Raw genomic sequence first — 24,269 nt, forward strand, 5'->3', positions numbered from 1 at the left:
CACTTAAAGCTGCTTTTAGCTGCTTGGTCAACCTGGAATCCAGAGGTTTCAGGCAACTTTTGCATCTCCTATGGGTTGGCAAAGCAGGAGGTGAGCGGGGCAGAAAGTAATGGGGTTTTCTTGTCCTGCCTGCTTGGGTGCAGAGGGCAAAAGGCACTGGGGAAAGGGGCAGAAATCCCCCAGGATGAACAAAAAACCCCAAAATTTCAACAGGATTGATGGGATTCGCCTTTGAGCCGGTGCTTCCCAGCAGTATTCCACCTTTGAGGGATGTGTTTGTCTGGGATAAGTCGGTATCTTCGACCAGTTTTACCCATTTTGGTGTGTTTTGAGTGGAAATGGCCTTTTCCTTTCTCCAGGGAAGTTTTAGGTTGTGATGGAATGTTGAGGGTCGGCTCTTGGCAATCAGAAACTGGAATTGGTTGGTGCTGAATCTGCCCTGGCTTTGAGGGGAGAAGCCAAACCCGCCACCTTGATCCTCTTAAAAACCAGTTTTATCCCATTCCTCTTGGTTTATCCCAAGCTCCCAATGGGATCACCCAAAATCAGCGTGACGGGTTCATCGTGACCCACCTTACCAGTCACATTGGCCAACATCAACTCATCCCAAATCCAGAGCCTTAATCCCATGGATCCCATCTGTTAAAATCCACCCACTAAACCTGCCTGCTGTGATCCCCAAATGGGGTTTGGTCTAAAATCCTCTGTTTTCCCCCCAAAGCCCATGATGGATCCGCAGCCAGATCCTCAACTGGGGTTTCTAGGGATCAATCTCAGGGATCCCTCTGGAGCACAGCAGCAGGGATGTGAGGTGGAAGATGGGAATGTTAGGGATGTGGCAGTGCCAAACCCTTCTCATTTCAATGAGCAGCACTCCCTAAACATGGGATCAGCCTGGAATCTTCTCCAGGCAAAATCCTGCTCCTGCATTCCCATAGAGAGGAAAATGCTCTTTTTGGAGTGTTTCTCCCCAAATATTGGCTCTTTGGGTGCTTAGGAGCCCAGAGGTTGCTCTTGCATTGGTGTTTTGTCCTCTTTTTAGTTGCTTCTCCCCAAATCCCATGTATTTCCAGTGTTTGCCATTCCAAATATGAGTACTTGGGATTGAGTTGGCCAGCATAGACTGATGTTATCCGCACCGGTGCTTGGGAAAGGCTTAAGCTCTGCTCCAGCACGGATAAGCTCAGTCTATCCAACCTGGAATGCTTTGGGTTGGATGATAATTATGGGAATTAATCTCTTGTACTCAATTGATTCCCAGTCTCAATGAGGTTTTCCTCCTGTGCTTGATAAAACACATGCTGAAACCCCTGACCTCAGGAAGATCCGATGGATCCGTTGAGCCACTTCTAAGTGGGATTTTAAGATGGTTTAAGACCTCTTAAGGTGGTTTAAGACCTTTTAAGAGGCTTTAAGACCTTCTAAAGTGATCTTCTAAGAGGTTAAGACATTGTAAGATGTTTTAAGATCCCTTAAGACTCTGTTTTAAGCCATTTCAAGATGCTTTAAGACCTTCCAAAGTGATCTTCTAAGAGGTTAAGACATTTTAAGATGTTTTAAGATCCCTTAAGACTGTGTTTTAAGCCATTTCAAGATGCTTTAAGACCTTCTAAAACCCCTTTAAGACACGTTTTTGACCCCGAGCATTCTCTCGTTGGCTTAGCTGATGCGATTTGATGACCCCGAGTGGGCCAGGGCCATTGCTTTTGCTGTTGTACAATACTGAGCTGAGGATTTGCTTTCAGGTTTGCTCCTTCCCAATATTCCCTGTGCTAATTCCTCTTGGATTTGCCAAGAGGGGCGGTTAGGGCTGTTCTAAACGGAGGCTGACACCCTGAAATCAGGAGCCGGGATTAATTGCACTTAATTACAGCTCCTTTCTCTTCTCCTTTAAGTTGCCTTGGTGCACTCCAGAGCGTTGGAAATGGGAGTTCTTTCTGTTGTCCCCCCTTGAACCCACGCGACGGCTCCATCCCACCCTCTCATTGTATGAAATGGGGAGTGTTTAGCCCCAAATCTGCTTCAAAGGGAGGCAAAGCCATAACTGCTAATGCTAATACTGCGTTTGTGGTGCTGGGGCTGAGCCTTTAGCTCTGGGAGCCCAGTGGTGCCGATGGCAAGGGTTAGTCTGGTTTAACTGCTTGTAATTAGGCATTAGAGGATGCAAATGATCCCAAATTCCAGCCTGGAAGCACCTAGGGAGGACTTTTTTTGCTTGCAAAGAGCCAGGAATGAGCTCCCTGAGTACCTGGGATGCTTCCTCCAGCATCACTGCTTAGGCTGGGCTGGGATTTAGCCACATGGGGCAGCTTAAAACCTCTTGGGAAGTGACCAGATTTGGGCTCGTTTTGTGGCAAAGGGGCTTGGGCTCTGCCTGTTCATCCTCACAGCTCACTGAGCAGGGTTCAATCCCCCCCTATCCTTTGGGAGATGCTTCCCAAAGCCCCCCAAAAGACCCATTTGCGGGGAAGAAATGACAGAGCTGCCCTAACAGCAGCAATGAAAACCTCAGCAGTTCAAACCTGAGGCTCATTTTGCTTTCCTGCTGAGATTCCCAATGGAAAACTGCTTTTTGTGTGGGTTTTATCCAGTTGTGGGAAGGAAAAGGCTTTGCAGGTTGTTCAGAGCTGCAGCAATGTGGTTGTGTTCAAAGCAGGCTTAGGAAGTGGGATTGGAGCTGGCTGGAAAACCCAGGTTTGGGCTTGGGAAGCTGCTTTCAGCAGGTCTTTTCAGTGCTGTTGCAATGCGTTGCTGGTCCTGTGTTAAGAGAAGCATTGACCTATGGCTGGAGTAGCAACAGGCTGGGACTTGGTGGTGTCTCAGAGTTGAAGGTCCCTTGGGTTTAATTCTGGGTTTAAATCGCAAGGGTTTGGGTTCAGTGAGCCTGGTTTTAAGTCAAAAGTACCCAAGTTTAATTCAGAGGTGCCCAGGTTCTGATTTCTGAGGTTCTTGGTTCAAGTCCAGAGGTACCTGGGTTGAATTCCGAAGTACTTGGGTTTAAATCACAGCAACCTGGGTTTAATGTGCAGGCACCTGAGTTTTGATTCACAGGTACCCAGAATTTGCATGGAACTGGGTTTAAATTGCACGAAACTGGGTTTCTATCACAGCAACCTGGATTTAATGTACAGGTACCTGAGTTTGGTTCGCAGGTACCCAGAATTTGCATAAAACTGGGTTTAAATCACAGCAACCTGGGTTTAATGTGCAGGCACCTGAGTTCTGATTCACAGGTACCCAGAATTTGCATGGAACTGGGTTTAAATCACAGCAAACTGGGTTTAAATCACAGCAAACTTGGTTTAATGTGCAGGTACCTGAGTTTTGATTCACAGGTACCCAGAATTTGCATGAAACTGGGTTTAAATTGCACGAAACTGGGTTTCTATCACAGCAACCTGGATTTAATGTACAGGTACCTGAGTTTGGTTCGCAGGTACCCAGAATTTGCATAAAACTGGGTTTAAATCACAGCAACCTGGGTTTAATGTGCAGGCACCTGAGTTCTGATTCACAGGTACCCAGAATTTGCATGGAACTGGGTTTAAATCACAGCAAACTGGGTTTAAATCACAGCAAACTGGGTTTAATGTACAGATACCCGAGTTTTGATTCACAGGTACCCAGAATTTGCATGGAACTGAGGTTAAATCGCACAAAACTGGGTTTAAATCTCAGCAAACTCAGTTTAATGTACAGGCACCTGAGTTTTGATTCACAGGTACCCAGAATTTGCATGGAACTGGGTTTAAATTGCACAAAACTGGGTTTAAATCACAGCAAACTTGGTTTAAATCACAGCAAACGGTTTAAATCACAGCAAACTTTGTTTAAATCACAGCAAACTTGGTTTAAATCACAGCAAACTTGGGTTTAAATCACAGCAAACTGGGTTTAATGTGCAGGTACTTGAGTTCTGATTCCCAGGTACCCAGAATTTGCATGAAACTGGGTTTAAATCACAGCAAACTGGGTTTAAATCGCACAAAACTGGGTTTAAATCACAGCAACCTGGGTTTAATGTACAGGTACCTGAGTTTTGATTCGCAGGTACCCAGAATTTGCATGAAACTGGGTTTAAATCACAGCAAACTGGGTTTAATGTACAGGCACCCGAGTTTTGATTCACAGGTACCCAGAATTTGCATGGAACTGGGTTTAAATCACAGCAAACTGGGTTTAAATCACAGCAAACTGGGTTTAATGTACAGATACCCGAGTTTTGATTCACAGGTACCCAGAATTTGCATGGAACTGAGGTTAAATCGCACAAAACTGGGTTTAAATCTCAGCAAACTCAGTTTAATGTACAGGCACCTGAGTTTTGATTCACAGGTACCCAGAGTTTGCATGGAACTGGGTTTAAATTGCACAAAGCTGGGTTTAAATCACAGCAAACTTGGTTTAAATCACAGCAAACGGTTTAAATCACAGCAAACTTGGTTTAAATCACAGCAAACTTTGTTTAAATCACAGCAAACTTGGTTTAAATCACAGCAAACTTGGGTTTAAATCACAGCAAACTGGGTTTAATGTGCAGATACTTGAGTTCTGATTCCCAGGTACCCAGAATTTGCATGAAACTGGGTTTAAATCACAGCAAACTGGGTTTAAATCGCACAAAACTGGGTTTAAATCACAGCAACCTGGGTTTAATGTACAGGTACCTGAGTTTTGATTCACAGGTACCCAGAATTTGCATGAAACTGGGTTTAAATCACAGCAAACTGGGTTTAATGTACAGGCACCCGAGTTTTGATTCACAGGTACCCAGAATTTGCATGGAACTTGGTTTAAATCACAGCAAACTGGGTTTAATGTACAGGTACCTGAGTTTTGATTCACAGGTACCCAGAATTTGCATGGAACTGAGGTTAAATCGCAGGAAACCGGGTTTAATTCACAGGTTTTTGGTTTAAACCAGAACTCTTGGGGTTTAATCCAGAGGTACCCAGGTTTAATCGAAAGTCACCCAGGTTTAATCCAGAGCAATTCGAGTCTAACTTACAGGCACCCAGGTTTAATTTGAAGGTTGAACTCCCCAACAGCCAGGTTTAAATCCCAGGACCCAGGTTTAACAGGCTGGTACCCATGGTGAGGGATGCTGGTAAAGCTCAGTCCTAGCACTGATCTACCCACTGCATCCTCCATGCTCTGCTTTAATGCAGTGGGGTTTAACCCTTGATCCATTCTCCTTTGCATTTGAGAGCTGGATGCATTCACTTAAGGACTAAGACCCTCCTTGACCTAACTTAAGTCTTGTCCCAGCCTTGATGCTTGGTGGGAGAGGACAGAGATGGTTTAGGCTTGGTTTAGGTGCAGGTCCAGGCAGGAACCCCCACCCTTGGTTAAGCTTGGCTTAGGGGACCCTCAGTCATCACGGGTGGGTGGTTATGGGGCAGGCATGGAGGTGCCACCACCGTGCCCATCGCAGTGACAAAACAGCCCCAAATCCCTTTAGTCTGAGCCCGAGAACACTTCCCAATGGGAAAGACTCCCAAGTGCCTTGTGGCATCTCATGGTCCTGGTTTGCCACTGGCTCCGGGCTGAGCATCCTTTGCTTGGGCGCAGCACCCATCAAGTGGATTTTGGGGTGAAACTAAGCAGATTTGGGTCCGATCAGGCAGATTGTGGTGTATTTAATGGGATTTGGAGACTAACAGGATCCAGTTGTTCTTTGGCAGTACCGTGGTCGATGGCATCTCGATTTTGGGTGGCTTCATGGAGGCTCTGTGAATCTGCTCTCGTTTCCAACAGCCAAGTGAATGAATATCCCTATTTTCCACCATTAAAGAGGCCCTTTTTCTATCAATAAATGATCTTTATAACCAATTAGACCCAAAATTGGCTTTTCTTTGGGTTTTTCTTTTCAACTCGAGTCACTTGCCCCATTTCTTACCAGAATTCCCCCAAATAACTGGAAGTGATGACAAGGAACCCTCATGAGGATTTAGGGGAGAGCAAGGAGATGCCTCCTGCACTGAGTTGACCTTTCTGTTCTAAACCCATCTCTTGATGACGTCACAGAAAGGACCTTTTCCTTGAATCCCAGATATTTTGCTCCATGGATGGGATTTAACGGAGTCGGGAGATGGGATGCGGCTTATTCCCGGTGTTCCTGCTCCGTGGTTGAGCCATGTAACACCACCTGTAACCCAACAGTTGTCTTCGGTGGTGGAAGGAGCTTCATCCTTTGGTTGCCTTGGCCAAGCTCATGGCATCTTCCCAGTGGCACCAGACCATCCATGGTCTTCATTGGCTTCATCTTGCTGAAGGGTCTCCCAGAGCATCCATCTCTCCTGATCCTGCCTTCGTCCAAAGCTTTTCTCCTCATTTTGGGGCTTTCCTCCCCATCCCATGAGCCACTTTCATCCCAATTGAATGGGACAAGATGGAAACAGGGGGTTCCACTCCCCACTAGCTGCATCCAGATGGGGTTTATCCATAGGGAGCATCTGGAGGACAAACTTGGCTCCGCTTCTTGCCCTTGCTGCTTCTGTGGCATCAGTGAAGAGCAGTGAAGTCCTCAAGGATGTTCCTGGTGGAAGTTGGGTCTTGGTCTTTTTTTGGGAAGGGGTTTTCCACCCAGCATCCATCTGGAACCATGGATGCCCATCCGGAGCCATGGGTTGCTCCCAGGACCTGTGGACATCCATCCAGATCCATCGTCACCGTTTGAAGCCATGGATGCCATCCCAATCTATGGACACCCATCTGGAGCCATGGACATCCCATCTGGATCTGTGGCTCCCCACCCAGAGACATGGACACTCATCTTGATCCCTGGATACCCATCTGGATCCACGAGCACCCGTTTGCTTCAACGGACACCCAATGCCCATCCAAATCCAGGACCAACCCAACCCATCACCGGGATGCTCCCAGGAATCCCGCCTCTTCCCAGCACACGGTGGGATTTTACTCCCCATCTGAGTCTTCGCAGCATTCCTGGATTCTGGCATCCCCTGTGACCTCCCTCTTCCCCTTCTCCTGCTCTTCCTTCATCCACGGATCCACTGGATCCGGGCTGTAACATTGGGAATCCTCCACTCTGGGCTCAAAAAGGCTTTCCCACCAGGAAACCAAATTCCTGATGCTGCCTTAGAAGGAAGAAACTCAATCCATTCAGTATACAGTGAATTCATGGAATTCCTGGAGGGATTTCAGGGCTAATCCCATGTGGGAGATGATCCCTGAGGATTAAGACCTTTTTCTCCCTTCCAAACCATTGCTGTGAGGGTTTTCTCGGCACATCCAAGGAAAAAAAGCCCATCCTGAGGGATTTATGAGCTGGAAAAGGGAGTTTGGGCAATGGCTGCTGGTTAATTCCTTGGGGTTTTGGCATGGTTGGAGGAGGGAATCCTGGGAAAACCCCACCCTGGCCCCAAACTCCAACTGGTTGTTGTCAATGGTGAGGCTTGAAGAGTATCTGGGATGGGGAGGAGGTGGGAGAGATGATCCCATGGGAAGCCTCCAGTCCTAAACCTATATTTAGGTGAAAAAGAGGATGGAAAAGTGCTGTTTGCATGGCAGGGGTATGCCATAGCTCCTTATTCCTTCCCTTCCCTTTGGGAGTTCCTGGAATAGCTGCATCCTTGGCCGTGGGGTCTTTGGCCACTGCGTGTGGACGGGGCGATGGGCGATGGGGCTGCGGTACTAACGCGTCTCCTCTGTTCCCTTCTCTTTGGCAGAGATGGCACCCAAATTGAAGAAGAAAGGGCATTCGGGGCGAGAGCAGAAGAAGGTACGAGCCAGGGCGGCCTCCTCGTGGTGCTGGAGGTGGGATGGAGTCACCAGGGAGGTGGGGACCGCTGGTGGGACCATCACCGACCCGCTCGATGGGTTGATGCCATTCCCTTGTTCAGCCAAAGAGGCTTGTGGTTGGTTGGCTTGGAAGCTGGCCCAGGCCACCCCAGGTTGGAAGGACACCAGGAAGGTCCAGCAGGAAAGCTGGAGAGGGGCTTTGGACAAGGGATACAGGGAGAGGACAAAGGGGGAATGACTTTAAGCTGACAGAGATTGAGGTTGGGTAGGGGAAGATTGGAAGGCTGGGATTGGGTGTTGGGAAGAAGCTCTTCCCTGTGAGGGTGAGGGATGGAGATTTGGCTGCCCCATCCCTGGCAGTGTCCGAGGCCAGGCTGGATGGGACCTGGAGCAGGCTGCTCTAGCGGAAGGTGTCCCTGCCCATGGCAGGGGGTTGGACCTGGATGATCCTTACGGTCCCTTCCACCCCCCCCGGGGAAGGTTTTGGTGCTGTGGCCTCTCACCGGCGGTTTCCTTCCCTCCTATAGCATCACCATCACCACCACCAACCGGTGCAGCAGCAGCAGCCCCCGCCGCAGCAGCCGCAGGCTCCACCGCAGCAGCCTCCTCCTCCTCCTCCTCCTCCTCCTCCACCTCCACCGCAGCCGCTGCCACCGCAACCGCTGCCGCCGCAGCAGCAGCAGCAGCAGCAACCGCCGCCGCCGCCCCCCCCGGCACCACCGGTCCCTCCACAAGCTCCTCCACCACCAATGAAGTCTTCTCCTCCGCCGCCCTTCGTCCCTGCCCAGGTCCCCGTCCTGGAGCACCCGCTGCCGGGGACCATGTTCGACACCATGACGCATTTCACCCAGCCCATCCTGCATCTCCCGCAGCCGGAGATGCCGCCTCATCTGCCCCAGCCGCCCGAGCACAGCACTCCTCCCCACCTCAACCAGCATGCTGTGGTGTCTCCTCCAGGTGAGCCTCTGGTCCTCAGCGTGGGAGGAAGAGGATGGCGTTGGGAGCGGGGGGGGGGGGGTTGTGTTCCTCCTTGGGATGACCGTGTTGGAGATGGGAGGAAGAGGATGGCGCTGGGTGGGGGTTAATTCCTCCTGGAGGGTGATTGGGATGGAGGAGCGATGGGTTGGGCAGTTGGAGGTTCTCCCCACCGTGGTGCTGTTATAGTATCCCCAACTTGTTTGGGTTGGAAAGGACCATCCGGTTACAACCCCGTGTTATGGGCAGGGACACCTTCCATAGAGCAGCTTGCTCCAACCTGGCCTTGAGCACTGCCAAGGATGGGTCATCCAAACCTTCTCCATTCAGCCCATCCCAGTGTCACACCTTCATCCCAGCATCCCATCTAACTCTTCCCATTGGAAGCTGTTCTTCCTCATCACATCCCTCATCCCAAGCCCCTCTCCAGGTTGCCTGGAGCCCCTTCAGGCACTGGAGCTGCTCTAAGGTCCCCCCTTAAGGATCCTTCTTAAGGCCAAGGATGGGTCATCCAAACCTCCATTCAACCCATCCCCGTGTCCCACCACCCTCCCAGGGAAGACCTTCATCCCAACATCCCATCTAACTCTTCCCATTGGAAGCTGTTCCTCCTCATCCCAAGCCCCTCTCCAGGTTGCCTGGAGCCCCTTCAGGCACTGGAGCTGCTCTAAGGTCCCTTCTTAAGGCCAAGGATGGGTCATCCAAACCTCCATTCAACCCATCCCCGTGTCCCACCACCCTCCCAGGGAAGACCTTCATCCCAACATCCCATCTAACTCTTCCCATTGGAAGCTGTTCTTCCTCATCCCAAGCCCCTCTCCAGGTTGCCTGGAGCCCCTTCAGGCACTGGAGCTGCTCTAAGGTCCCCCCTTAAGGATCCTTCTTAAGGCCAAGGATGGGTCATCCAAACCTCCATTCAACCCCTCCCTGTGTCCCACCACCCTCCCAGGGAAGACCTTCATCCCAACATCCCATCTAACTCTTCCCATTGGAAGCTGTTCCTCCTCATCCCAAGCCCCTCTCCAGGTTGCCTGGAGCCCCTTCAGGCACTGGAGCTGCTCTAAGGTCCCCCCTTAAGGATCCTTCTTAAGGCCAAGGATGGGTCATCCAAACCTCCATTCAACCCATCCCCATGTCACACCACTCTCCAGGGAAGAGCTTCATCCCAGCATCCCATCTAACTCTTCCCATTGGAAGCTGTTCCTCCTCATCCCAAGCCCCTCTCCAGGTTGCCTGGAGCCCCTTCAGGCACTGGAGCTGCTCTAAGGTCCCCCCTTAAGGATCCTTCTTAAGGCCAAGGATGGGTCATCCAAACCTCCATTCAACCCATCCCCGTGTCCCACCACCCTCCCAGGGAAGACCTTCATCCCAACATCCCATCTAACTCTTCCCATTGGAAGCTGTTCCTCCTCATCCCAAGCCCCTCTCCAGGTTGCCTGGAGCCCCTTCAGGCACTGGAGCTGCTCTAAGGTCCCTCCTTAAGGATCCTTCTTAAGGCCAAGGATGGGTCATCCAAACCTCCATTCAACCCATCCCCATGTCACACCACTCTCCAGGGAAGAGCTTCATCCCAGCATCCCATCTAACTCTTCCCATTGGAAGCTGTTCCTCCTCATCCCAAGCCCCTCTCCAGGTTGCCTGGAGCCCCTTCAGGCACTGGAGCTGCTCTAAGGTCCCCCCTTAAGGATCCTTCTTAAGGCCAAGGATGGGTCATCCAAACCTCCATTCAACCCCTCCCTGTGTCCCACCACCCTCCCAGGGAAGACCTTCATCCCAACATCCCATCTAACTCTTCCCATTGGAAGCTGTTCCTCCTCATCCCAAGCCCCTCTCCAGGTTGCCTGGAGCCCCTTCAGGCACTGGAGCTGCTCTAAGGTCCCCCCTTAAGGATCCTTCTTAAGGCCAAGGATGGGTCATCCAAACCTCCATTCAACCCATCCCCATGTCACACCACTCTCCAGGGAAGAGCTTCATCCCAGCATCCCATCTAACTCTTCCCATTGGAAGCTGTTCCTCCTCATCCCAAGCCCCTCTCCAGGTTGCCTGGAGCCCCTTCAGGCACTGGAGCTGCTCTAAGGTCCCCCCTTAAGGATCCTTCTTAAGGCCAAGGATGGGTCATCCAAACCTCCATTCAACCCATCCCCGTGTCCCACCACCCTCCCAGGGAAGACCTTCATCCCAACATCCCATCTAACTCTTCCCATTGGAAGCTGTTCCTCCTCATCCCAAGCCCCTCTCCAGGTTGCCTGGAGCCCCTTCAGGCACTGGAGCTGCTCTAAGGTCCCCCCTTAAGGATCCTTCTTAACGCCAAGGATGGGTCATCCAAACCTCCATTCAACCCATCCCCATGTCACACCACTCTCCAGGGAAGAGCTTCATCCCAGCATCCCATCTAACTCTTCCCATTGGAAGCTGTTCCTCCTCATCCCAAGCCCCTCTCCAGGTTGCCTGGAGCCCCTTCAGGCACTGGAGCTGCTCTAAGGTCTCCCCTTTAAGGATCCTTCTGTTCCCCAGCCTGGCCCTAGAGCATCCCCACCCGTGTCCTAACGCTGTCCCTTCGTCCCCAGCTTTGCACAACGCTCTGCCTCAGCAGCCCTCGAGGCCCAGCAACCGCGCCGCGGCGCTGCCGCCGAAGCCCTCGCGCCCGCCGGCCGTGTCCCCCGCCATCAGCCAGCAGCCCCTTCTCCCCCAGCCGCCGCTGCCCCAGCCGCCCCAGGTCCTGCTGGAGGACGAAGAGCCTCCGCCGCCGCACCACAGCCTGCCTCTGAGCACCAGCCAGATGCAGCTCTACCTTCAGCAGCTGCAGAAGGTGCAGCCTCAGACTCCTCTTCTCCCTTCAGTGAAGGTCCAGTCGCAACCGCAGCCGCCGCTGCAGCCCCCGGCTCACCCCGCCGTGCAGCAGCTGCAGCATCAACCGCCGCCTCGGCCCATGCACATGCAGCCCATGCCTTTCCCATCCCACCTCCCCCAAGGCCAGGCGCCGCCGCCGCAGCAGCAGCAACAGCAGCAGCAGCACCCGGCGCCGCAGCCGCCGCCGCCGCCGCCGGCCAAGCCGCAGCAGGTCATCCAGCACCACCCGTCGCCGCGGCACCATAAGCCCGATCCCTACGCGACCGGTGAGCGGGCAGCGGCCCCGGTGCACTGAAGAAGGGGTAGGAGGTGGTGGGGTGGGCGCTGGGCGGCTGCTGAGCGCCGGCTGGGGGACATGGGGGTGCTGTGTTGGGGGGAAGCCCCGATGGGGTGGAGGGGCCCGGTGAGGCCTCTTGCCAGCGAAGGTTTGGAGCTGGGGCTCGCAGGTGGTGGAGGAGGTGGAAGGGCTCAGAGCCTTGAGGAACTGGAGCTCTGGGTTGGGAGGGGCTCAAGGAGAGGATCCTGAGGGTCTCGTTTTGAGGATGTCAAGGGCTTGAGGAACAAGAATCTCAGGAATCCCATTTTGAACATCTCGAGGTTCTCATGTTGAGCATCTCGAGGATCTCATGTTGAGTATCTCGAGGTTCTTATGTTGAGCATCTCAACGTTCTCATGTTAGACATCTCAAGGTTCTCATGTTGAGTATCTCAAGGTTCTTATGTTGAGCATCTCAAGGATCTCATGTTGAGCATCTCAAGGATCTCAAGGTTTTGAGGAACAAGGGTCTCATGTTGAGCATCTTGAGGTTCTCATGTTGAGCATCTTGAGGTTCTCATGTTGAGCATCTTGAGGTTCTCATGTTGAGCATCTTGAGGTTCTCATGTTGAGCATCTTGAGGTTCTCATGTTGAGCATCTCAGCATTCTCATGTTGAGCATCTCGAGGTTCTCATGTTGAGCATCTCAGCGTTCTCATGTTGAGCATCTCAGCGTTCTCATGTTGAGCATCTCGAAGTTCTCATGTTGAGCATCTCGAAGTTCTCATTTTGAGCATCCCAAGGATCTCATTTTGAGCATCTCGAGATTCTCATGTTGAGCATCTCAAGGATCTCAAGGTTTTGAGGAACAAGGATCTCATGTTGAGCATCTCAAGGATCTCATGTTGAGCATCTCAAGGATCTCAGTTTGAGCATCTCAACGTTCTCATTTTGACCATCTCAGGGACCTCATTTTGAGCATCCCAGGGATCTCATTTTGAGCATCCCAAGGTTCTCATTTTGAGCATCTCGAGGTTCTTATGTTGAGCATCTCAAGGATCTCATGTTGAGCATCTCAAGGTTCTCATTTTGAGTATCTCTATTATCTCATGTTGAGCATCTCAATGTTCTCATGTTGAGCATCTCAACGTCCTCATTTTGAGCATCTCAACATCCTCATTTTGAGGATCTCAGCGTCCTCATGTTGAGCATCTCAAGGATCTCAAGGTTTTGAGGAACAAGGATCTCATGTTGAGCACCTCAAGGATCATAGAATCATAGAATAGTTCAGGTTGGAAAGGACCTTAAGATCATCCAGTTCTAACCCCCCTGCCGTAGGCAGGGACACCTCACACTAAACCATGGCACCCAAGGCCTCGTCCAACCTGGTCTTGAACACTGCCAGGGATGGAGCATTCACAACCTCCCTGGGCAACCCATTCCAGTGCCTCAGCACCCTCACAGGAAAGAATTTCCTCCTTAGATCCAATCTGAACTTCCCCTGTTTCAGTTTGAACCCGTTACCCCTTGTCCTATCACTACAGTCCCCTATGAAGAGTCCCTCCCCAGCATCCCTATAGGCCCCCTTCAGACACTGGAAGGCTGCTCTGAGGTCTCCACGCAGCCTTCTCTTCTCCAGGCTGAACAGCCCCAACTTCCTCAGCCTGCCTCCATACAGGAGGTGCTCCAGTCCCCTGATCATCCTCATGGCCTCCTCTGGGCTTGTTCCAACAGTTCCATGTCCTTTTTATGTTGAGGACACCAGAACTGCACACAGTGCTCCAGGTGAGGTCTCATGAGAGCAGGGTAAAGGAGCAGGATCACCTCCTTGGACCTGCTGATCACGCTCCTTCATTTTGAGGATCTCAAGGGTCTCATGTTGAGCATCTCAACGTTCTCATGTTGAGCATCTCAAGGGTCTCATGTTGAGCATCTCAAGGGTCTCATGTTGAGCATCTCAACGTTCTCATGTTGAGCATCTCAACGTTCTCATGTTGAGCATCTCAACGTTCTCATGTTGAGCATCTCAACGTTCTCATGTTGAGCATCTCAACGTTCTCATGTTGAGCATCTCAACGTTCTCATGTTGAGCATCTCCAGGGTCTCGTGTTGAGCATCTTGAGGATCTCATGTTGAGCATCTCAATGTTCTCATGTTGACCGTCTCAACGTTCTCATGTTGAGCATCTCAAGGGTCTCATGTTGAGCATCTCAAGGTTCTCATGTTGAGCATCTCAAGGGTCTCATGTTGAGCATCTCAAGCATCTTGAGGTTCTGAGGTATTTTAGATCTGAAGGAGCTCAAGTTTTGGAGGGTATTGAAGTGTTTGAATGTCTTGGTCGCATTTCTGAGGGCCTCGAGGTTCTTCGATCATTGAGGAGCTCAGGGATATCAAGCATTTGAGGAGCAAGGATCTCGGATCTTTGGGGATCTGAATGATCTTGGAACTTTGGGGATCTCAGTGATCTCAGATCTTTGAGGATCTGAGGGTTTTGAGGATTTGAAGGATCTCAGGGCTCTTGGAGGCTCTCAAGGATCTCTGATGTGCGAGAGCAGCGCCCTCCTTGCGTTCATCACCATCCTCTTCTCTCCACCCTCTTAGAGGAGGCCAGGGCTATGGATGCCCCATGGGGGCTTCCCCATGTTCCTCAGAGCATGGTCTTGAATAACGCCATTGCCTGGTGGAGGAGAAGGGATGCTCTATGGGGAATCCCTGTGTGTGACCTCCAGCCATCCCAGGAACGGGGTTAAACTTGGCCACAGGGCTCAGCCTTCAGGGTTGCCTTGGGAGATCCCAGCTCTCCATCATGGTCCTGGCGCCACCACTGACATTCCCAACAGGGAATGTCTCCAGGTGGGATAACTCCAGCTGGGTCGTGCTTTGGAGACCCAGCATCCATCAGAGCTCTGTGGTTTAGGAGGTCTCGCTCCTGCTTTTGCTTCTCCACGTGGTTCCCATCAGGTCTTTGCTCCTGAACTTCTCCTCAGCTCCATGCAGGGACAGAATCCCTGGATTTGAATGGATGAGGGCAGGAAGTGCTTGGAGCTCCTTCTCCTACCTGCAAAGCTTCCAGGGGCACTTGGACACAATGGAGCCTGCTGGCTCCTGGAGACCTCCCATTGCTCATAGAGCAAACGTGTCCCACTTCAACGGCTTAGGGCTGGGTGAGGTGCAGGCAGGGGGGTGTCAGCACTTGGCTGTCCATAGGGAATGGATTTATAGCCAGGAACAACGATGGACCACCTGGACAACCATCCATTACAGGAAGGGGAGGGGGGACAACACCACAAACGAGCATCCTTAAGGCAGGACAAGCCAGGGAGCATCTTCTGGCAGGGTTTATAGCTGGGGTCCATTGAGGACCTCCCCCCATTGACGCAGGCTGGGATTGCCCTGTGTGGGGTGCTGGCGGTTTTGGGGGTGATGCTTGGCGTGCGCCGTGGTGACGATGGTTACTGATTGCTGCCAACCTGTTCCCAGGTCACTTGCGGGAAGCCCCTTCCCCTCTCATGATGCATTCCCCACAGATGCCGCAGTTCCAGGGTTTGGTCCACCAGTCGCCACCTCAACAAACTATCCAGCCAAAAAAGCAGGTAAAAAGGGAAAGGAGAGCACCCACCATCGGGGTCCCAGCACCCAGGGACCATCAGCAAGTCCCATCACATTCAGCAGCAACGAGCCCAGGGGCCAGCGGTTTGCAGCGGGGAGCTTGGCAGCAAATGGGGTGGGATTTGAGGGATGGGCATCACACACCCCCCCCCCCTCACCTTGCGGGTCTTTGAGGTGGGTTTGTGCTGTGCTAGGAGATGAGAGCTGCCTCCGTCGTCCAGTCCCAACCCATGGTGGTGAAGGAGGAGAAGATGCATTCGCCCGTCATCCGTAACGAGACCTTCAGCCCCCCGTTGAGGCAGGATCCCCCCAAGCACCCGGAGAACATCAAACCCCCCGCTCACATCCCGCAACGTGAGTGCTTCCCCGGGGGAATCAAATCTCATCTCGTGGCCGCACGGTTCCGGAGGGCTCAGAAGCCATCATCACCCCTAAACGTCGGTGGCACCAATGGGTGGTTAAGGAGGCCCTGGAGTGGGGGAGCCTGATAATCTCTGACAGGAGCTCTTGGTTTTAGGGACAGAGATGAAACCCATGGAAGGGGGGAGACCCGTTATCAGACCCCCGGAGCAGAACCCACCACCACCGGGCGTGCAGGAGAAGGAGCGGCAGAAGCAGGAGCCCAAAACCCCCGTTGCCCCAAAAAAGGTAAAAGATAGGGGAAAAGAAACACCAAAATTCAACCTAAACCTCTTAAAATCAAGCAGGCCCACCGGAAGGTTGGCCAAGATTTGGTGGTTTCCACCAAATTCCGTGTATGGAAGAGGCTTATAAAGATGGAGAGAAGCTTTTGACCAAGACCTGCAGGACAAGGGGCAGGATTTAAGCTGGAAGAGGGAGGAATTAAGATGAGATCTTTGGGAGTGGATTGCTGGGACACTGGGATGGGTTGAATGGGGAAGGTTTGGATGCTCCATCCTTGGGAGCAAGCTGCTCTATGGAAGGGAGTCCCTACCCGTGGCAGGGCTTGGAGCTGGAGGAGCTTTAAGCTCCTTCCCAACCCAACCCATTCCATGCTTCTGTGTGCATGGGGGGGAGCGTGAGGAGCCTCCTGCTTGGCTCTGGGGATGAAGCTGCTTCCCAGCTGCTTGCTCCTCCCCACGGGAGCAGCTTGGGATCATTCCCACCCGGAGCAGCCCTCGCACAGCCCCGTCCTTCTCGTCCCTAGGACCTGAAGATCAAGAACATGGGGTCCTGGGCGAGCCTGGTGCAGAAGCATCCCACGACCCCGTCCTCCACGGCCAAGTCCTCCAGCGACAGCTTCGAGCAGTTCAAGAGGGCGGCCCGGGAGAAGGAGGAGAGGGAGAAGGCGCTGAAGGCTCAGGCGGAGCAAGTGGAGAGGGAGAAGGAGCGGATGCGGAGGGAGCAGGAGAGGATGAGGTGAGACCGGCACCAGCGTGGTTGAAGGGGGTACTGGGGTGTCCTTGCCTTGGCCCGTGGGAGAGCGGGGATGGCAGCGGTCCAGGGCATGAGCCCGTCCCTTGTGCCATTAAACTGATCTGATCCGTGCCGTGATCCCACCTCAGGGCACAAATCTGATCCCATCTTCCAGCACAAATCTGATCCCAACTCATGGCACCTATTGGGTCCAGTCTGTTGCATGATCCAGCCTAGTGCCATGGATCTGATCTGATCCGTGCCATGATCCCAACTCATGGCACAAATGGGATTCAGTCTGTTGCATGATCCAGCCCAGTGCCATGGATCTGATCAGATCCATGCTGTGAGCCCACCTCAGGGCACAAATCTGATCCCATCTAATGGCACAAAGCCAATCCCAACTCATGGCACAGATGGGATCCAGTCTCTTGCATGATCCAGCCTCGTGCCATGGATCTGATCTGATCTGTGCCATGATCCCACCTCAGGGCACAAATCTGATCCCGTTTTACAGCACAAATCCAGTCCCACCTCATGGCACAAATCAAATCCTGTTTTACAGCACAAATCCGATCCCACCTCATGGCACAAATCTGATCCCATCTAATGGCACAAAGCCAATCCAAACTCATGGCACAAATGGGATCCAGTCTCTTGCATGATCCAGCCTCGTGCCATGGATCTGATCTGATCCGTGCCATGATCCCACCTCATGGCACAAATGGGATTCAGTCTGTTGCATGATCCAGCCCAGTGCCATGGATCTGATCTGATCCATACCATGATCCCACCTCATGGCACAAATCTGATCCCATCTTCCAGCACAAATCCAATCCCAACTCATGGCACAAATGGGATCCAGTCTGTTGCATGATCCAGCCTCATGCCATGAATCTGATCTGATCCGTGCCATGATCCCACCTCATAGCACAAATCTGATCCCATTTTATGGCACAAATCTGATCCCATCTTCCAGCACAAATCCAATCCCAACTCATGGCACAAATCTGATCCCACTTCAGGGCACAAATCTGATCCCATCTAATGGCACAAACCCAATCCCAGCTCATGGCACAAATGGGATCCAGTCTGTTGCATAATCCAGCCTAGTGCCATGGATCTGATCTGATCTGTGCCGTGATCCCACCTCACAGCACAAATCTGATCCCATTTTATAGCACAAATCTGATCCCATCTTATGGCACAAATGGGATCCAGTCTCTTGCATGATCCAGCCTCGTGCCATGGATCTGATCTGATCTGTGCCGTGATCCCACCTCACAGCACAAATCTGATCCCATTTTATAGCACAAATCTGATCCCATCTTATGGCACAAATAGCATCCAGTCTCTTGCATGATCCAGCCTCGTGCCATGGATCTGATCTGATCTGTGCCATGATCCCACCTCACAGCACAAATCTGATCCCACCTCACAGCACAAATCTGATCCCATCTTATAGCACAAATGGGATCCAGTCTCTTGCGTGATCCAGCCTCGTGCCATGGATCTGATCTGATCCATGCCGTGATCCCACCTCACGGCACAAATCTGATCCCATCTTCCAGCACAAATCCAGTCCCAGCTCATGGCACAAAGGGGATCCAGTCTCTTGTATGATCCAGCCTTGTGCCATGGATCTGATCTGATCCATGCCATGATCCCACCTCAGGGCACAAATCTGATCCCATCTTCCAGCACAAATCCAATCCCAACTCATGGCACAAATCTGATCCTACTTCATGGCACAAATCTGATCCCATCTTCCAGCACAAAGCTGATCCCAACTCATGGCACAGATGGGATTCAGTCTCTTGCATGATCCAGCCTCATGCCATGGATCTGATCTGATCCGTGCCATGATCCCACCTCACAGCACAAATCTGATCCCATCTTACAGCACAAATCTGATCCCATTTTATGCCACAAATCTGATCCCACCTCACAGCACAAATCTGATCCCACCTCACAGCACAAATCTGATCCCATTTTACAGCACAAATCTGATCCCATCTCTAATGGCACTAATCTGATCCTATCTTATGGCCCAAATCAGATCTGGTCTGTTGCATGATCCAGCCTCGTGCCATGGATCTGATCTGATCCGTGCCATGATCCCACCTCATAGCACAAATCTGATCCCATTTTATGGCACAAATCTGATCCCATCTTCCAGCACAAAGCCAATCCCAACTCATGGCACAGATGGGATCCAGTCTCTTGCATGATCCAGCCTCGTGCCATGGATCTGATCTGATCCGTGCCATGATCCCACCTCACAGCACAAATCTGATCCCATCTAATGGCACAAATCTGACCCCATCTTCCAGCACAAATCCAATCCCAACTCATGGCACAGATGGGATCCAGTCTGTTGCATGATCCAGCCTCATGGCACGGATCTGATCTGATCTCTCGATCTCATGGCCTGAATCTGATCCAGTTCATGGCACGATCCCATCTCCGGGCCCAAATCCACTCTGATGCGTGGCACCATCCCATCCGGTGCCCCGAACCTGATCCAGCCCCGTGGCGTGGGTTGATCTCACCCCAGCGACCAACGTGATCCCTGGCACAGCCTGTTCTTGATGCCACGCGATCCCAAATCCGGTTGGATTTTAATCCCATGCTCCCCCATGCGGGGCAGCAGCCCGGATCCCAACGTTGGATCCCCCCCCCCCCCCGGTGGCACCCGGGCTCATCCCGACGGCTTTGGCAGGAGCCGGGAGGACGAGGATGCCATGGAGCAGGCGCGCCGGGTGCACGAGGAGGTGCGGCGGCGCCAGGAGCAGCAGCAGCAGCAGCAGCAGCAGCAGCAGCAAGCGGCGGTGGCGGCGGCGGCGGCGGCGGCAGCGGCTCCCCAAGCCCAGAGCTCCCAGCCCCAGTCTTCCCAATCCATGTTGGATCAGCAGAGGGAGATGGCCAGGAAGAGGGAGCAGGAACGGAGGCGCCGGGAAGCGGTGAGGGGAAGCGGTTTGGTGGGGATGGAAAATCCATCGGGAAGCAAAAACAGGGCCCAAGGTGATTCCAAACAATGGTTGGGAAAGCAAAGGAAAATCCCTCCTTGGGGGACCCAAAAAGCCTTGGGGGGTGTTGGGAAATCCTTGGAGATGGTGAAAAATCACCAGGGAGACTGAAAAATCCCTGAGGATGCTGAAAAGGGTCCAGGGATGCTCAAAAGCGCCTGGGGATGCTGAAACATCCCATGGGATGCTGAAAGGTCTCCATAGGGATTGCTGGGATGCTCCAAAATCCCCCGAGTTGCAAAGAAAACCCTTTGGGGAATGGAAATGACAAAACTTGTGGATTCCAAAAAAAAAAACCCAAATTTCTGGGAATGCTGAAAAAATCCCTGGGAATGCTGGAAAAAATCCTTGGGGATGGTGGAAAAAATCAATGAGGATACTGAAAAATCCTTGCTGTTGTGAAAAAAGCCCTGGGAGAATCTTAGCAAACAGCCAGGAATGCCAGGAAAAAAAACCCCTGGGAATGCCAAAATCTGGGAATGGCAAAAAAATCCCTGGGAATGGTGAGAAATCCCTGGGAAAATCCATTGGGAATAGTGAGAAATGGCTGAGGACACTCAGAATCCCCCTCCCTCTGGGAATGTTCAAAGGTGACAATGTCAAGAATGCCAGGAATGGGGAAAAATAGCCTGGGAATGGTGCAGAAATCCTTGGGAACAGGGCAGAAATCCTTGGGAGCGGGGCAGAAATCCTTGGGAACGGTGCAGAAATCCTTGGGAACGGGGCAGAAATCCTTGGGAACGGTGCAAAAATCCTTGGAAACGGTGGAAAAATCCTTGGGAACGGTGCAAAAAATCCTTGGGAAAGGGGCAAAAAATCCTTGGGAATGGTGGAAAAGTCCTTGGGAATGGTGGAAAAATCCTTGGGAATGCTGCAAAAACACTGGGATCCTAAAAGAATTCTTCAAGCGCCCTAAAAAGCCCTTTGGGGGCATAGAAAAACTCCAAAAATATGCACGAAAACCCCTTGGGAATGGTGAAAAAAATCCCGGGAATGGCAAAGGGAATTCCTGATGGAGTTTCCCTTCTCTTGCAGATGGCGGCGACGATCGACATGAATTTCCAGAGCGATTTATTGGCCATCTTTGAGGAAAACCTTTTCTAGCGGCGCCGGCGGCTCCGGGTTTTGTTCCTCCCGATTTGACTCTTTCCAAGGAAAAAAAACCAACAAAAAAAAAAAAACAACAACAAAAAAAAAAACAACAAAAAAAAAACCCACAAAAAATTCCCAGGAAAAAAAAAAAAAAAGGGAGAAAAAAAAAAAAAATCCACAAAAAATTTTCTCTTTTTTTTCCCTTTTCCCCCGCGAAACAACAACAAAAAAAAAGATGGAAAAGTCAAAAATCAAAGCTTCGGACTCTGCGTTAAGTGTTAATGCGGGAGCGGGATCGGCCGTGCCCGGAATGCCGGGAATTCTCCTTCTTTTCCCTCTTTATTCCCTCTTTTCACAGCGAATCCCTGAAAAATAGCAAAAAAAAAAAACCCCACCCCCCACAAAACACCCCCAAAATCCCAAAAATCAGCCAAAAGGAAAAAGATTTCAAGGCCAATCCCAGCGGAAAAGGACGCGAATCCGCCGGGAAAAGGCCCCTCCCCCCCCCCCCCTTTTCCCAGTGTATATTCCAGGTTTATTTTTATTTGGGTGGGGGTTTGGTTTTTTTTTGGTTTTTTTTCTTTTTTTTTTTTTTTCACGTATTTTGGAAAAAAAAAAAAACAACGGCACAAAAAAAAAAAAAAAAAAAGGAATTTCGTTTCGGAATTAAAAAAGTTCAAAACGGCGGCAAAATGGGAGGGGGAGGGGCGGTGGGGCGAGGGCAAGGGGCAGCCAGAGGGGGGGAGGGGCGATGGGGGAGGGGAGACCCTCCCCCCACCACATTTGGGGAGGCTTCCTCCTTTTTTTCCTCCTTTTTTTCCTCCTTTTTCTCCAATTTTCCCGAAGTTTTCCAGGTTTTCCTCCTTTTTTCTACTTTTTTCTGTTTTCCTCCTTTTTATTCCCTTATTTTTCCTCCTTTTTTCCTTTTACCATTTTTTTTCCCCTTTTTTTTCTCCTTTCCCTCTTTTTTTCTTTCCTCCTTTTTCCCCTTTTTTCTTTATTTTTCCATTGATTTTCCTCCTTTTTCTCTTTTTCCCCCTTTTTCCATTTTTCCCTATCTTCCTCCTTTTTCCCCTTTTTTCTTTATTTTTCCATTGATTTTCCTCCTTTTTCTCTTTTTTCCCCTATTTTTCCATTTTTCCCCATCTTCCTCCTTTTTGCCTTTTTTCTCCTGTATTTTTTATTTCCCTTTTTTTCTCCTTTTTAGTCTTTTTTTCTATTTTTCCTCCTGTTTTCCTCTTTTATTTCTTTTCTCTCTTTTTTTCCTTTCTCTCTCTTTTTCCTTTTAGTTTCTTTTTTTTCTTATTTTCCTCTTTTTTTCTCCTTCATTCCCTTTTTCCCCTCATTTTCCTCATTTTTCCCCATTTTCATTCTTTTCCTCCTTTATTCCCCTTTTCCCCCTCATTTTCCTCATTTTTCCCCCATTTTCATTCCTTTCTTTTCCTCCTTTATCCCCCTTTTCCCCTCATTTTCCTCCTTTTTCCCCCATTTTCATTCCTTTTCCTCCTTTATTCCCCCTTTTCCCCTCATTTTCCTCCCTTTTTCCCCATTTTCATTCATTTCTTTTCCTCCTTTTTCCCCATTTTCATTTCTTTCTTATTTCTTTCCTTTTCCTCCTTTATTCCCCTTTCCCCCTAATTTTCCTCCTTTTCCCCCATTTTCATTCTTATTCCTTTCCTTTTCCTCCTTTATTCCCCTTTTTCCCCTCATTTTCCTCCTTTTTCCCCCATTTTCATTCTTTTCCTCTTTATTTCCTTCCTTTTCCTCCTTTATTCCCCCTTTTCCCCTCTTTTTCCTCCTTTTCCCCCATTTTCCTTCTTTATTCCTTTCCTTTTCCTCCTTTATTCCCCTTTTCCATCTTTCCCCCTCATTCCCCTCCTTTTCCCCCCATCCCCCCCCCCAGAGCTCCCCTTTTTTGCCCATTTCTTCCCCATTTCCCCCCAAAATCGCCGCTTTCTCCCATGTTTTTTGTTATGATTTCCATGGGTTTCCCGCTCCCGGCGGGGCTCCAGCCCATTCCCGGCATTCCCGAGCCCTGGAGCGGAGCCTCCCTCCCCCATTAATGTTATTATATTATTATTATTATTATAATTATTCCCGGCCGGAGCCGCTCGGATCCGAGCCCGGAGCCGGAGCCGGGGCCAATGCTGATGCTGATGATGGAATAAACGCAGCTCTTTTGGTTTTGTATAAAACAAGCCACGGGATTGGCTGCTTCTTCCAACCAGGGGGGGCGGGGCCTTGGGGGGGGGGGGGGGGGGTCTGCCCAACCCCCCCATTGGGGTCATCCTCGGCTTCCAAATGTGGGGGAATTGAGGGTGAAATTTTGAACATTCAGGGTGAAATCTGGGGGTGAAAATTGGGCCTTGAAATTCGAAATCTGAGGGTGAAAATTGGGACTTGGAATTTGAAATCTGGGGGTGAAAATTGGGCCTTGAAATTCGAAAGCTGGGGGTGAAAATTGGGCCTTGAAATTTGAAATCTGGTGGTGAAAATTGGGACTTGAAATTTGAAATCTGGGGGTGAAAATTGGGACTTGAAATTTGAAAGCTGGGGGTGAAAATTGGGACTTGAAATTTGAAATCTGGGGGTGAAAATTGGGACTTGGAATTTGAAATCTGGGGGTGAAAATTGGGACTTGGAATTTGAAATCTGGGGGTGAAAATTGGGACTTGAAATTTGAAATTGGAGGGTGAAAATTGGGCCTTGAAATTTGAAATTGTATGGTGAAAATTGGGCTTTGAAATTTGAAATTGGAGGGTGAAAATTGGGACTTGAAATTTGAAATCTGAGGGTGAAAATTGGGACTTGGAATTTGAAATCTGAGGGTGAAAATTGGGACTTGAAATTTGAAATCTGGGGGTGAAAATTGGGACTTGGAATTTGAAATTGGAGGGTGAAAATTGGGACTTGAAATTTGAAATCTGGGGGTGAAAATTGGGCCTTGAAATTTGAAATCTGGGGGTGAAAATTGGAGGGCGGAGGTTGAAATTTGGGGTGAAATCTGAAATTTGAGGGTTGAATCTGAAACTGGAGGGTTAAATCTAAATTGAAGGTTAAATTATCAAATTTAGGTTGGAATTTGAAAATTCGGGGTTAAATTTGAAATTTTAGGGTTAAACACAAAAATTGGGGCTTAGCATCGAAATGTGAGGGTTCAATGTGAAATTTGCAGCTGAAATCTAATTTGAAGGTTAAATTCAGGGTGAAATTGGAAATTAAAGGCTTAAATTGGAAAATTGAGGCTGAATGTGAGCGTTAAATGTGAAATTTGAGGATGAATTTCAAGGTTGAAAATTGAGGATTCACTTGAAATTT

General features: G+C 50.5%; 1 protein-coding gene across 1 annotated transcript in view; it reads left to right on the forward strand.

The window, feature by feature from the left end:
- The window catches only part of BRD4 (bromodomain containing 4), a 40,445-nt gene extending 19,385 nt beyond the window's left edge, over window positions 1–21,060 (forward strand). The window contains exons 13-21 of the mRNA XM_061443278.1: window positions 7,692–7,744; window positions 8,292–8,721; window positions 11,307–11,855; window positions 15,325–15,437; window positions 15,648–15,807; window positions 15,971–16,101; window positions 16,622–16,833; window positions 19,553–19,793; window positions 20,895–21,060. Coding sequence (XP_061299262.1) covers window positions 7,692–7,744; window positions 8,292–8,721; window positions 11,307–11,855; window positions 15,325–15,437; window positions 15,648–15,807; window positions 15,971–16,101; window positions 16,622–16,833; window positions 19,553–19,793; window positions 20,895–20,963 — 1,958 coding nt within the window. The 3' untranslated portion in view covers window positions 20,964–21,060. The remainder of the gene's footprint in view (window positions 1–7,691; window positions 7,745–8,291; window positions 8,722–11,306; window positions 11,856–15,324; window positions 15,438–15,647; window positions 15,808–15,970; window positions 16,102–16,621; window positions 16,834–19,552; window positions 19,794–20,894) is intronic.
- The last annotated feature ends 3,209 nt before the right edge of the window (window positions 21,061–24,269 follow it).

Source organism: Pezoporus flaviventris, unplaced genomic scaffold, assembly GCF_033815535.1.
Source record: "Pezoporus flaviventris isolate CSIRO_AGI_PZ_B2104156 unplaced genomic scaffold, CSIRO_AGI_Pfla_v1 ptg000327l, whole genome shotgun sequence".
Taxonomy (NCBI): Eukaryota; Metazoa; Chordata; class Aves; order Psittaciformes; family Psittacidae; genus Pezoporus; species Pezoporus flaviventris.